This window comes from Scylla paramamosain, chromosome 47 (assembly GCF_035594125.1).
Source record: "Scylla paramamosain isolate STU-SP2022 chromosome 47, ASM3559412v1, whole genome shotgun sequence".
Lineage (NCBI taxonomy): Eukaryota > Metazoa > Arthropoda > Malacostraca > Decapoda > Portunidae > Scylla > Scylla paramamosain.
In genome coordinates this window covers 381,547-395,000 of record NC_087197.1, presented here as the reverse complement: position 1 = coordinate 395,000, position 13,454 = coordinate 381,547, and the positions used below count along the sequence as shown (strand labels likewise).

General features: G+C 42.4%; 2 protein-coding genes across 2 annotated transcripts in view; one reads left to right on the top strand and one right to left on the bottom strand.

Moving 5' to 3' along the window:
- Window positions 1-8,409, bottom strand: part of LOC135094952 (LHFPL tetraspan subfamily member 3 protein-like) — a 16,376-nt gene extending 7,967 nt beyond the window's left edge. The window contains 3 exon segments of the mRNA XM_063995492.1: window positions 1,444-1,746; window positions 6,775-7,084; window positions 8,276-8,409. Of these exon segments, the coding sequence (XP_063851562.1) occupies window positions 1,444-1,746; window positions 6,775-6,961 (490 nt within the window). The 5' untranslated portion in view covers window positions 6,962-7,084; window positions 8,276-8,409.
- On the top strand, window positions 8,029-13,320 carry LOC135094954 (V-type proton ATPase subunit e 2-like). The gene is made up of 5 exons (XM_063995496.1): window positions 8,029-8,152; window positions 9,210-9,387; window positions 9,867-9,914; window positions 11,271-11,358; window positions 11,615-13,320. The coding sequence occupies exons 2-5, from the start codon at window positions 9,290-9,292 to the stop codon at window positions 11,666-11,668; spliced, it is 288 nt and encodes a 95-aa protein (XP_063851566.1). The 5' UTR covers window positions 8,029-8,152; window positions 9,210-9,289; the 3' UTR covers window positions 11,669-13,320.
- Window positions 13,321-13,454: the final 134 nt, after the last annotated feature.

Below are 13,454 nucleotides of genomic sequence, written 5' to 3'. Positions count from 1 at the left end.
CACCACCACCACCTACGCGCAACAGGAGGAGGAGGAGGTTCACATATCCTTTCCCACACACAAACACACCTGTTACCTGCAATTACTCGCAATAATCATTAAAAATACGCCAAATTACCAGTCTTTTTTTTATTTTCGTATTTTTTTCTTTCTTCTCGTGTGTGTGTGTGTGTGTGTGTGTGTGTGTGGGTGGGTGGGTGGGTTTGTCATTGGCCGGAAGTATGACGTCATTGACCTTTAAAATGTCGACTCCTCCCCTCCTCCTCTTCCGTCTTCTCTCCTTCGTCCTCCTCAAATAATCCAACTTTAATCTTATCTTTTCCTCTCTCTCTCTCTCTCTCTCTCTCTCTCTCTCTCTCCTCTCTCTCTCTCTCTCTCTCTCTCTCTCGTGGAACTTTCTCTTCTTGACCTATGAAAAGTTTTTTTTCTTCGTTCAGTTTCGTTCACTCATCCCTTTAGTTTTCGTTCCACAAGAAAATAAGATAAATAAATAAAATAAAAACATTAAATACGTGAACAAGACATGCCAGCTTCTTGTTATTCCTGATAGTGAGTGATGGTCTGCATTCACTCCATATTCACACTTCATTTGGTATCTATTTCTTAAAACAATGCATGAATAAATTGTGATCATTCATGCATTACTCTCACCTCTCTCCCTCTCTTTCTGACACCTACGCTCTTCAACGCTTCTTTTTTATCATCTTTTTTTTTACACGCAAGCCACTCCTTCAAGCCGTCCCTCCCTCCCTTTCCCTCTCCTTCATAAACCCACACACCACTCCCCCATCACCTCTCCCCTCTCCCTATACTCAATGCTTCCTTCTTCCCTTCTTTACTAGTCCTCAGATATGCTCTTACCTACTCACTCACTCTCTTTCTCTCGTTATGAAACACCTTCTTTCAACAAAGTTCCTCTCATCTCCACTCTTATCTCTTGATTCACTATTCTCCTCTTCCTCTTCCTCCTTCTCTCCTTCTCTCAGTATATTTTGCTTTGCTTTTCTTTTCGTCTGCTATCATCTTGTAGTCCCAGATCAGGTCACCTCGTGAGGACGGCAAGATCTGCTGTGGCCTCCGTGTCTATGTAAATACCTCTTATGTAACTATATATATCCTGTTACCTTCTCAGTTTCACCACTCCATGCACCGAGTTTCTCCTCAGCCACTCCAGTCATCCGCGTATCTCTCCGGCAGCCCGGTGATCTCTAGTACAGTTAATTATCATAGGCTTGCATTCTGAAACGTTTTGCTCTCACCACGACAAATTCCAAGGCCACAGAGACGGTTAGCCGGGTTCTCAAGAGTGTTTCTCCTGTTCACAATGTAGAAATCTTGTTAATCAGTCACTAGAAACGTAAAAATATCCTTAAAACCACGTGTAACTTGAATTATAAACTTTAGTGTGTAGTGGAGATGCCGAACTGAACCCCGTGAACTTACCGGCCAGAAGCTGCATGCTGCCGACGAGGTGGAAGACTGTGGAGGACCTAAGGAAGAAGAAAAGTAGCATGGCGCAGATGGTGAGGAGGGTGAGCACCACGGAGAGGCCCACCAGCACTGTAGCCACGCGGGATGGGGTGTTGAGCAGCGTGTCAAACTGATCAAGCTGGCCATGGCATTCCGGTGACCCGCTCGCTACGTCCCCGCTCGCCTTCTCGCTGCTGCTCTTGCTACTGCTGCTGCTGCCACCCACGTTCACGCCCACGCCGCCGCCCACGCACCATTTCCACAGCCCGAAGTGGCCTGAGGGAGGGAAGGGTGGAGGTTAGGCCAATACGTAAAGGGATGGAGAGGAAGGACAAATAGTGACAGGTTGAGACGAGGAGGAGAGGAAAAAGAAAACGAGAGCGGCGGAGTTTTGGATGAAATTAAGAGGGTGGAACTTTGACAACGGGGAATATTATGAGGAAGATGTAGAGAAATAAGAGAAAGCCTAATCATGATAGCCTTCCTTTATAAACCTTAATAACACCGGGTTCCCTTGAATTATGAAGTTCTACGACGCCCCTGCCTGAACCCCTACATCTTCCCTACACCCCCCACGACGCTCTCAAATGTTTACCTTGCAGCTTCCCTTAGTACATTAAAATCTCAGCGTGTTTATATAGTATTTTTTAGCTTTTACTTTCTTGTTTAAATTTGAACTATAAGCAACGTCCGTTACTTTTACATTCTTTAAGCACTTCTCTCATTCTACGACTCCTCTAACTTGCAAGGTGACAATAGGAGAGAGAGAGAGAGAGAGCGACCAGACGAGACACTCAGCTCTCCAGGGGCGGTATGGGAACGCAAACAAGACAGACAGACAGACAGACAGTGACTGGTCATACAGAGTGCAGGTTGAGTTGTGCAAACACGGCTACACTTCATAAGCAGGCCAGACAAGCGTTGCCTCACACACACACACACGCACACACGCACACAGGCACACATACACACATGGACCGTGACACAAACACCGGCTTTATTTATGTTGCTCAACGAGGCTATAATAAAAATAAGGGAAGATAAAGATACATAAAAAATGGAGTTGTAAAAGAATAAGAAGATGCAGACAGATTATAAAAGAAGATACCGTAGAGAGGAAGAAAAGGGCAATAAAGAAATAAATGAAGAACGAAGCTGCGAATACAGAAAATGGAACAATAAAGAATAAGAATTACAGAAAGGGGTAATAAAAGAAGATATCGAAAAAAGGAAAAGAAAAACGAAATAAAAGGTAATAACGAACAAGATAAATAAAGTAAAAGTGGAGGTACAGAAAAAAAAGTTATAAAGAATAAGATGATAAATGAAGATAACGTAGAGAGAGAAAGAAGGCAAGAAAGAAAAGAAAATAACGAAGCTGAAAAAAAAAGATAAAAGATAAAGAAAAAAAAAACAGCTACAAACAAAAGATAAAGAAAAAGAAAGAAAGAAGGAAAAGAAAGAAAGCCATCAAGAACGAAATGAATAACGAAAATTGCAAAGAAGAGGAAGATGAACACTGTGATAAAGGAGACAATAGAAAAGAAGGTAGAGGGAACAAAATAAATAACGAATAGGCTACAAATACGAAATAATGAAAAAAAAAAATACAGAAGATGATAAAGATAGAGACGATAACATAATCAACGATGATACGATAAAATGAAGAAATGAAGAAATGGGAAAGAAAACGTGGAAACGATGAGATAACAAAGAATAAAGAAAAAAAATAATAAAAAAAAGAAATAAGATGAAGATTATGATGAAGATAGGAGCAAGAGGAAGCTGGGACAGAATATGATGATAAAGAGGAATAGAGACAACTATAATAAAAAGAAGAGAAAGAAAATATGATAATAACACGATAAAATAAAAAAAAATTGTTGCTTAGATAAAACAAAAATAAATAAAAGGATAAATAACAAGACAAGGAAGAAGAAGAGTACATAAAGACAATAAAGATAGGAAGAGAGGAAGAAGACGATAATTGATTGATTACTATAATGGCACAATAACAACGGGACCAAAAAAGGAGGAGGAGGAGGAGGAGGAGGAGGAGGAGGAGGAGGAGGAGGAATGAGGAAGACGAGGACGAGGTAGATGATGATTTGAAGTTGAGGAATCAGGAGGAGGAGGAGGAGGAGGAGGAGGAGGAGGAGGAGGAGGAGGAGCATTCCCACGGCTCCTCCTCTTCCTCCCTTAAACAATAGACTTCCAGGAGCTTCCGGGACACGAGGTGGAGGAGGAGGAGGAGGAGGAGGAGGAGGAGGAGGAGGAGGAGGAGAAGGAGGAGGTGGAGGAGGAGGAGGAGGAGGAGGAGATACTAGAAACATATCAAGCAAATAAAAATATGTACAAAGATAGAAAGACGAGGAGGAGGAGGAGGAGGAGGAGGTCAGCAGGTAAAGAGGAAAGAGGATGTGTGTGTGTAAGAGTGGAAGAGGAAGTGGTAGAACGTGAAGGAGGGCAAGTGGAGGAGGAGGAAGAGGAGGAGGAGGAGGAGGAGGAGGAGGAGGAGGAGGAGGAGGAGGAGGAGGAGGAGGAAAGGAGTGGAGGAGGGGAAGAGAGAGGGACTGAAAACTGGTCAAGCGGGAGTGAAGGGGAGGAAGAGGAAGAGGAGGAGATGGAGGAGGAGGAGGAGGAGGAAGGGAGGTTGGTGAGAAAGTGTGTGAAACTAGCATGATGGAGGTCTGAGTGTGTGTGCGTGTGCGTGTGCGTGCGTGCTTGCCTCCCTCTCTCTCTCTCTCTGTGTGTGTGTGTGCCAGTATGATGCTCCAGAACACACACACACACACACACACACACACACACACACACACAGAGAGAGAGAGAGAGAGAGAGAGAGAGAGAGAGAGAGAGAGAGAGAGAGAGAGAGAGAGAGAGAGAGAGAGAGAGAGAGAATTCACCGACACACGCACACATACACGGGTCATACGGTGCTCTCTCTCTCTCTCTCTCTCTCTTTCTCACACACACACACACACACACACACACACACACACACACACACACACACACACATGACCTTGATCCCACACAGGTGTAGCAAAGGTAGCGGGGTCGTAGCGGGTCTCTGCTTCCTGTCACCTCCTACCCAGAACCCCCGTCACCTGCTCTTCCACCTCTCTCTCTCTCTCTCTCTCTCTCTCTCTCTGGACGTCTTGTATATACTAATGCTTGTTTATTTCATCCTAGTTACTAATGTTATTATAATATTGTGTGAGGAACAAAGATATATATAAAAAAATAGAGAGAAAAAAAAGGTTATATTGCCATGTATATTTATTTAGTTCAGTCTAGTTACTCGAGCGAAGGATTACATTAACACTTACACATGATAAACTAAGACGAGGTAGTATTGTCATTTACGTAGGTATTATAAGTATTTACTAAAAGAAAACCGGGAACCGAAGAACCTCGAGAAAACCATTTAAGATTGCGAGGAAGGCAGAGAATGAGATGCTGGGGTGGAACTGTGGTGCTGCTAAGGATGGGAGGCACAGAAGTTGCAAGGGTCGGAAAGAAAAACTGCAGGAGACTTGTACATACTGCCAACCCTGGGGAATAGCCAAAGGAGGAGTTTAGTTAGTTAAAATGAAGGAAAATCACGTTATTCTTGCCACTGGAATACTGAAGGGACTGTAAAGAGGCGGTGTTGTCATGTATCATCTTTTGTTTATTTTAAATTACGCAGACGAAAACAAGATGTCAGGTTCTTAATGCCAAGGAAAAGTCTGGAGAGAGTAAGAAGGTGTTATGATGTATTATGTTTACTCAGTTCAGCCTCGTTAGATTGCGCAAACCAAAAGGGAAAAAAAAATATATATCAAGTTTTTATTGTGCAGGTTTGGGGAGATTTGAATACAAGAAAGGTATCAAGGAAACCACTGTAATGTTTTGTATACGTGTTGAGAGTCCAGAAAAATAAATAAATAAATAATACAGAGGCGATTTTGTAATGCGTGCGTACGTGTGGAGGATACAAAGAGTAGAAATTTCAAGGCGATATTGTAATGTTAACGTGTAGCCTAACCGTTAAGGGTGCAGAAACAGAGGCTTGGTGCAAACAATACCAGAGTTTCAAGGAAGTATGGGGAAACCTTTGCAAATTAGCATTCTAACCTCTCTTCTTTCGTTATCAGTCTTATCCATTTATCTATTTACTGTTTTCGAGGGAGCAGCTGCAAATAAATAAATAAATAATAAAAAATAGCTTCTTTATTTTCCTTTACTGTGTTTTTTCCGGCTTCCTTCACAAGTTATAAATAAAGTAGACAAGTAAACAAGTAATATAAATAAATAAGACTCCACAAGTCAAAGCAAGTAACATTTCAGTCTGCGTTTTCCCTCAGGGTCGTAATCTCACAACGTTTGCCTCCATGGGGACTAATTTTCAAACGCTACGGAGTTGATAATATGTTCCTATGGGTGTTTTTCTTACTGCCAGTGTGGGAGCATTGCTAAGCTATCAGTGGAATCATGAGTATACCCTGCAACACGCCAATAACTTCCACTGCAGCCTATTATGGTGCTAGACTTGTGAAATTTCGACACGAGAGAGAGAGAGAGAGAGAAAGAGAGAGAGAGAGAGAGAGAGAGAGAACCGATTTCATGACAAGAGAGCGAGACCAGTGGGACATAACAACAAGATATACGTAAAATTGAGACCACAACAACAACAACAACAACAACAACAACAACAATAACAACAACAACAAAATCTTTCTAGACAACAGAACGATAACTCAACGGAAGATTGATATTACTAAGTGCGGGAGAGACACGTTTGATGGAAAAATATGATGAAATAGTAAATGAAAAGGGCGATATTATTAACAGCACGCCTGACTCATTTTGAATTTGGTAAGAGAGGAAGAGATGAAGGGGCTGCTAATATTATGAAAGAGGGCACTGAGAGAGAGGGAGAGGGGAAGAACAGAGGGGAACAGTGGAGAGGAGTGAAAAAGAGAGGCGTCTTGTTACGGCAGAGAGAGAGAGAGAGAGAGAGAGAGAGAGAGAGAGAGAGAGAGAGAGAGAGAGAGAGAGAGAGAGAGAGAGAGAGAGAGAGCACCTAATAAGTCATATGTTCTATACAGTAAGTACTGACTGCATTGTGTGCTTAAATAAAAATAAAAATAAAATATTACGAATTATAGAACAGGAGGAGGAGGAAGATGAGGAAGAGGAATGCAGTAAGGATGAAATAAACTGATAAATATGAGAGAGAGAGAGAGAGAGAGAGAGAGAGAGAGAGAGAGAGAGAGAGAGAGAGAGAGAGAGAGAGATTTACGTAGCGTGTCTTACCTGTTCCCTTTGACTCCATCGTATCACCAATCCACTGTGGCTGAATAAACACCACGATGTTGATGATGGCGAAGCAGATGGTGAACACTCCCCACAGCACGCCTATCGCCTTGGAGTTTTTAATATAGTTGGTGGTGTAAATATGGCCAGGATCCGCGTATTCTATATTTTTCTCCGTTTTCTTCATCTTGGCAACCTTGATTTCACGCTGTAGTGCTGATTTAGAATAGTAGTACACTTCTGTCTGTTTGCCTGTCTGTCCTTCGCTTGGTTATGTCTTATATCTCACTATATCACTCTTTGTTTTATTCTGTAAAGTTGAATGTTATATATATGTTATTATTATTGTTTTATTTTTCTTTACTATTAAATCTATCACTGCCTCTTTTCTTTTCTTTTTCTTTTTCAATCTAAAGTATACAGTTGAATCACCCTAACTTCCGTCTCTCATTTTTATATATTCCCTTATCTTTCTTTCCTGTTTCATTCACTTTAGCTCGTCAAATTTATCCTTCAAGGCACGCACGCTCCCTGTATATATATTTTCCCTTTGTAACAGTATGATTGCTATAACACAAATGCCGCTTCATGTTCGTTCACAACCTTGCTTTCACCACACGTACATAACTGCCTGAGGTCTTTATTTAGTTATTTTCCTCTAGTGACTTCCACGGGTTTGTATAAGCTTATATTTTGTTCCTTGTGCTCTTATCTCCCTTTACTTTTAACGCTGTTCATGTCATTTCACCATTAATACGTGTCACATGCCCTGTTTACCTTATTATCTTCTATATTCTCTTCCTGAATCGCTATTCGTATTAACTATGGAAAGAAATGTACGTTGAAAATTGGCACTCCTAATCTTCCTTTTCTACATCCTCTTCCTGAATCGCTATCCTTGTCACAACTGTAGAATTTGACCGAATCCAATCCTTCCATCCAGTGTATTTTCAAGCCATGACTATCCTCTCATCCATCTGCATCCTTTTCCTCAATCGCTACTCTCGTCACGTCAACTGGAGAACATGACCAGTTGCAATTTAAACTCTACCCTTGCTGTACCATCTATCTACCTTCGCATCACTGCCTAACTGACCCTAAGATACCGTTCTACAGCCACACGAGGCAACAAAAACACATAGCTATTATAAGTAGAAGGAATTTCAGACTTTTTCTCCCGTCTGGTAGCGGACTGAGTGGATGTCCTTGGTTCCCACTCCCAGGGTATCTTGCACCGCCCCTTCACTGTACCGTTACTTGTGAGTGTGTATCTATCTATCCCGCACCTTTCTATCTCTCCGCCTCGTGTACTCCCCCAGGGTGATAGTCTAAGGCCACGGGTATAAGGGCTGGCTAGAGGACACACTCATTATCCCAGGTGAGAGATTTTTCTTGTTAGTTCGTAATGTTGAGAAGTGAACGAAAGATTTTGGGAAGTTCCGCGCTTATTTTTCGTAATGTTTTTTGGTTTCCTGTACACTTCACGGCACTGCTCACGTACTGTACACGCTGAAGCACATTCACTTGATCATCCTCTTGGCCGCGGGGTGAGTATTTTAAAGGGAGTGAAGGAGAATGAGATAAAAGATGGAGAGATTTCAACGCCCTCCTTCCTCTCCGCTGTCTCTCCTCGGAATGGCGGGGGTGACTGCTGATCCGCGCTGAGTGGCTAGATAGTGTTTTCATTTCGTTTTTTTCTTCCTCACTGATTGAAAACAACGTGAAAGACAGAAGTGTTTTGACTCAGATGGAAGTGAATACAATACACACTAAGTACCAAACACTAGTACCTTCTGTTGTGCTTCCCTCAGTGTTGTGATTTAGAAGAAAGCGTTTCCCTTGAGCATTCCAAAGTGCTCAGTGGGTCACCTCCTGTCCAGCGCCACGCCTGCCAACCCTACCACTGCTGCCAGCCTCGTATTTCACCGCTCTGTGCGTGGGTTGTCGTTCACGTCAAGTAAGAGTGTCACTGTCTTACTTTGCGGTGTACGATATTTTGCCTATACTGTACGATGGTATGCTGGAGGTGAGATTGCCAAGCCTGAGAGAGAGAGAGAGAGAGGGAGAGACTCATTGATAGCTCAGTGGTGAGGAAATATTGCCTCAAAGTAAGCAATCACAGCCTAGCGTGGCGGCGCTCCTTAACGCAAAATACTCGGCCTGGATTCAAACTCTCTGCTCTCATATGGACTTTTCAAAGGCCGCAGATTCATATTAACTGGCGGTATTCCTGCTCTCATATGGACTTTTCAAAGGCCGCAGATTCATATTATTAAGATGAAGCTCAACCTATTTACCTAACCTAGCCCTCGGGTGAAAACACTCATTATACCAATATTACCCAGGTCTTATCACAGGTTAATCAGATTAGCTATTGTATTCCTTCACCGCAACCTGTGTTATCTGTCACACCCCCCTGCCACACCACCGCAAAGCCAACGCAGGTGAAGGCAAGGTCTCCACTGCCAGGGAGCGCACCAACAGCTGGCAGGAAAGCATTCAGCTGATCACGACCATGGGGGCGGACGCTGTGCCTGTATCTGTGATGACAGCCCTTTTCGCCGTGGTAGGCCTGGTGCTGCCCTTCATCGTGGCTAAGGGACCCAACAGGGGGTAAGTGTAGTAGGTGTATCGGAATTTGAATGTGGTGGGTGCAGGGCGACGTTACCGGGGTCTGTGACCGTGGGGTGCCGCAGGGGTGATCCTGGGACCCTCTAAGCTGAGTTCATGTCTTGTTAGGATATGTGTGTAGCAAATTTGGATAATATTGGAGTAACACAAGCGTTTTCATGCCACGGCTAGGTTAAGTTAGATTGTGTTTACATTAATTCAGTTCTTAAGTCTGCAAATCCTTTCATTGTGTAGATTATGATTTAAAAAAAGTAGTGTATTTTCTACAGAAAAAAATGGTTAGTGTCTGGAAATTAGTAAGTTAAGATTATTACTATAATACCCGCAAGTTTAAATGATTTTCAGGTTATTAAAGTGTGTGAAAACGTGTATTTGTACGTCAGTCTGTAGCCTATGAATTAAGTGTTACAGAAGAGCCTGTTGTTGCCCCGCTATGCTGACTGTGTTGTGTTGTGTTGCAGGGTGATCCAGGTGGTGCTGGTCATCACGGCTGCCTCCTGCTGGCTCTTGTAAGTAACCTGCTTTTTTTTTTTTTTTTTTTTTTTTTGATGTAGGAAAGACACTGGCCAAGGGCAACAAAAATCTAATAAAAAAATGCCCACTGAAATGCCAGTCCCATAAAAGGGTCAAAGCAGTGGTCAAAAATTGATGAATAAGTGTCTTGAAACCTCCCTCTTGAAGGAATTCAAGTCATAGGAAGGTGGAAATACAGAAGCAGGCAGGGAGTTCCAGAGTTTACCAGAGAAAGGGATGAATGATTGAGAATACTGGTTAACTCTTGCGTTAGAGAGGTGGGCAGAATAGGGGTGAGAGAAAGAAGAGTCTTGTGCAGCGAGGCCGCGGAAGGAGGGGAGGCATGCAGTTAGCAAGATCAGAAGAGCAGTTAGCATGAAAATAGCGGTAAAAGACAGCTAGATATGCAACATTGCGGCGGTGAGAGAGAGGCTGAAGACAGTCAGTTAGAGGAGAGGAGTCGATGAGACGAAAAGCTTTTGATTCCACCCTGTCTAGAAGAGCAGTATGAGTAGAACCCCCCCAGACGCTACCACCTCTGTTATGCGCTCAGCACACAAAGACGGGTCTCTGACACAGAAGCAGTAGTCATTCCAAGGAAAATCAGCAAAATACCTCCTCAGGTCCCCCCAACTAGCAGAGGCAAAACGCCAGAGGCACCTTCGCTTAGGGGGATCCTGAGGAGGGATTGGAGAGATAGGACAAGATAAAGATATGAGATTGTGATCGGAGGAACCCAACGGAGAAAGGATGACAGCATAAGCAGAAGGATTAGAGGTCAGGAAAAGGTCAAGAATGTTGGGCGTATTTCCAAGACGGTCAGGAATACGAGTAGGGTGTTGCACCAATTGCTCTAGGTCATGGAGGATAGCAAAGTTGTAGGCTAGTTCACCAGGATGGTCAGTGAAGGGAGAGGAAAGCCAAAGCTGGTGGTGAAAACATTGAAGTCTCCAAGAATGGAGATCTCTGCAAAAGGGAAGAGGGTCAGAATGTGCTCCACTTTGGAAGTTAAGTAGTCAAAGAATTTCTTATAATCAGAGGAGTTAGGTGAGAGGTATACAGCACATATAAATTTAGTATGAGAGTGACTCTGTAGTCGTAGCCAGATGGCGGAAAACTCGGAAGATTCAAGAGCGTGGGCACGAGAGCAGGTTAAGTCATTGCGCACATAAACGCAGCATCCAGCTTTGGATCGAAAATGAGGATAGAGAAAGTAGGAGGGAACAGAAAAGGGGCTACTGTCAGTTGCCTCAGACACCTGGTCACCATCCTTTACTTCTCTTATTTGGTTATTAACAAGAATGATGAAATAAACTCTCTTTCTCCGTCATTGACACTGTCCCTCCCCACAGCTGGCTGCTGGCGTATATGCACCAGATGAATCCTCTCATAGGGCCACAGCTGCAGAACACCACAGTCATTGCCATTCAGTACCTATGGGTAAGCATGTACCAGTTTTCTCCACAGATTGTCTTCTGGTTGTATTGTCACTTTATTGAGTCAGGCCTGCAATATTCTTCTGGTAACCTATTTATTTCACTGATTTACTGTTGCATCTGAAAGAGAGACAGACAGAGAGACGGACAGTTGGCAATCACACACACACACACACACACACACACACACAGAGTCCTTCATAACACAATAACTCCACCTTTCTTTCATCGCACATCCTGATCAACCTGTGTGTTTGCAGGACCATAATCTGGTGGTGAATAAGAGTGAGAGACTAGAGGCTGTATTCACCTAGCACGCACGATGGAGACTGGCTGGCCCCGCACGGCAGAAATGGGCCCTTCCAGCACCCAACCACATGCAGGAGGAGGTGGAAGAGGAAGATGGAGCTCTGGTGGATTTGACTAAAGATAACAGAGTGGAATAGTGGTTATTGTTGCAGGAGGAAGAGAAGGGTAGAAAGTTGATAAATCTGACTAAAAATAAAATAGAAGTGTTAGTATAGATCTGACCAGCAACAATAAGCAGCAGAACAGTGGTAGTAGTAGTAGTAGTTGTTGTAGTAGTAGTAGTTTCATAATTGTACATATTACTTAACAGCTCAGATTGAAAATTGTTAACATTTGAAATTTGAAAGTATAAATTCACATCTGGAAGTTTTCAAGTAACGAAAACTCATTCAAGTGTGTGTGTGTGTGTGTGTGTGTGTGTGTGTGTGTGTGTGTGTGTGTGTGTGTGTGTGTGTGTGTGTGGGTGGTGCAGTGGTTATTACAGGTATTGGGTGTGCATTCACTTTTGGGAAGGCTTAACCCTTTCACTACTTGGTACATCTTAACTACTAATCACCGAGACATTTTTCCTTGTATTTCAGCCACTTCCAATCTTTAAACTGGGTACAAATTGCAAAATCCATTCTTTTTTAATCCCCCCTTCATTCTTAAAATATTTCATGCATTACTTTTGGCGCTGTTGATCGTTTCCTATTGCAGTGAAAGGGTTGACTGAAAACCAGCTTACCCAAACTCAGCATTGCATTTAAGTTCCTTCCTCCAGGGTGTTCAGCAAACCTCCCTGTAGCATGGTGGGTATTGAGGCCATGCTCTGTCACTTAAGCTCCCTTGCAATACTACTTGTCAACATATTCATAGAGATTTTCATGCTATACCTTCCTTGCAATCTATATCTCCTTTCCCTCCCTGAATCCCCTTGAAATGTGGATGGTTTATTGAAATTAACTTACCTCATTTTAGCTTGATATTGTAGTGAACGAGATACCTTTAGATCATAATATTTTCCTGACACAATGCACACCTTATCATTTTGAAGACAGCACCCATAAAGCTTACTAAAACTCTGTAATCTCACCCAGAAAAGGCACACAGGGCAGCCACTGTATTTAGAGGGTTATAAGTGTTTGAATCAACCCACATCTGACTTAAAGGGAGGGTTGACTTACTAAGGTTTTAATGTACAATAACACCTTGCTCTCTTTTTAATTATTTAGTGCTTTCCCCAAGTCTTAATGCCTGTGCTATGCCAAGAAGGTGTCAGATGTCTGGTTTTCTTGTTTTCTTGTTTTACTTGCCTTCTGACCACAAGTGTACAGTTATTGATTTAAAAAGTTCAGTGATGAGTCTGTATATATGTTTTTAAATATAACCATCAAAACAACTATATCTCTCTATGTATCAAATGTTTGTTTTGTGTTTATTGTATATGATTTAGTTTTAAATATAATGTCAGAGTCAGCTGTGTTGTTATATCTTCTCTCTATGTATGAAATGTACTGCTTGTATTTGTTCAAAGTGCCTATATTGATGTATTACTGTCTTGTGGCATTACTTTCACTAGATCTGTTTTGTGTAGTTTTAATATCATTTGAACCGTTTTGCAGTGAAATTTTAACACGTGTCTTTTGATAATTTTTAGAAGTAAATAATTGCAATTGATTTATTTCTTTGTACCCTTTACTAATTATTCCTTAAAGTTGTAGGTACATTATTTCATCAGCCAGCTTACTAAAACTCTCTCTCTCTCTCTCTCTCTCAATGATTTGGCCCCGTATTCAGAAAACCGCGACT

What these genes read in the sequence shown, in the direction of transcription:
- LOC135094954 (XM_063995496.1), top strand. Translation starts at nt 9,290, where the DNA reads ATGGGGGCGGACGCTGTGCCTGTATCTGTGATGACAGCCCTTTTCGCC. An exon ending in GCTAAGGGACCCAACAGGGG is followed by an intron (nt 9,388 to 9,866) that starts GTAAGTGTAGTA and finishes GTTGTGTTGCAG; the next exon opens with GGTGATCCAGGTGGTGCTGG. An exon ending in GCTGCCTCCTGCTGGCTCTT is followed by an intron (nt 9,915 to 11,270) that starts GTAAGTAACCTG and finishes CCCTCCCCACAG; the next exon opens with CTGGCTGCTGGCGTATATGC.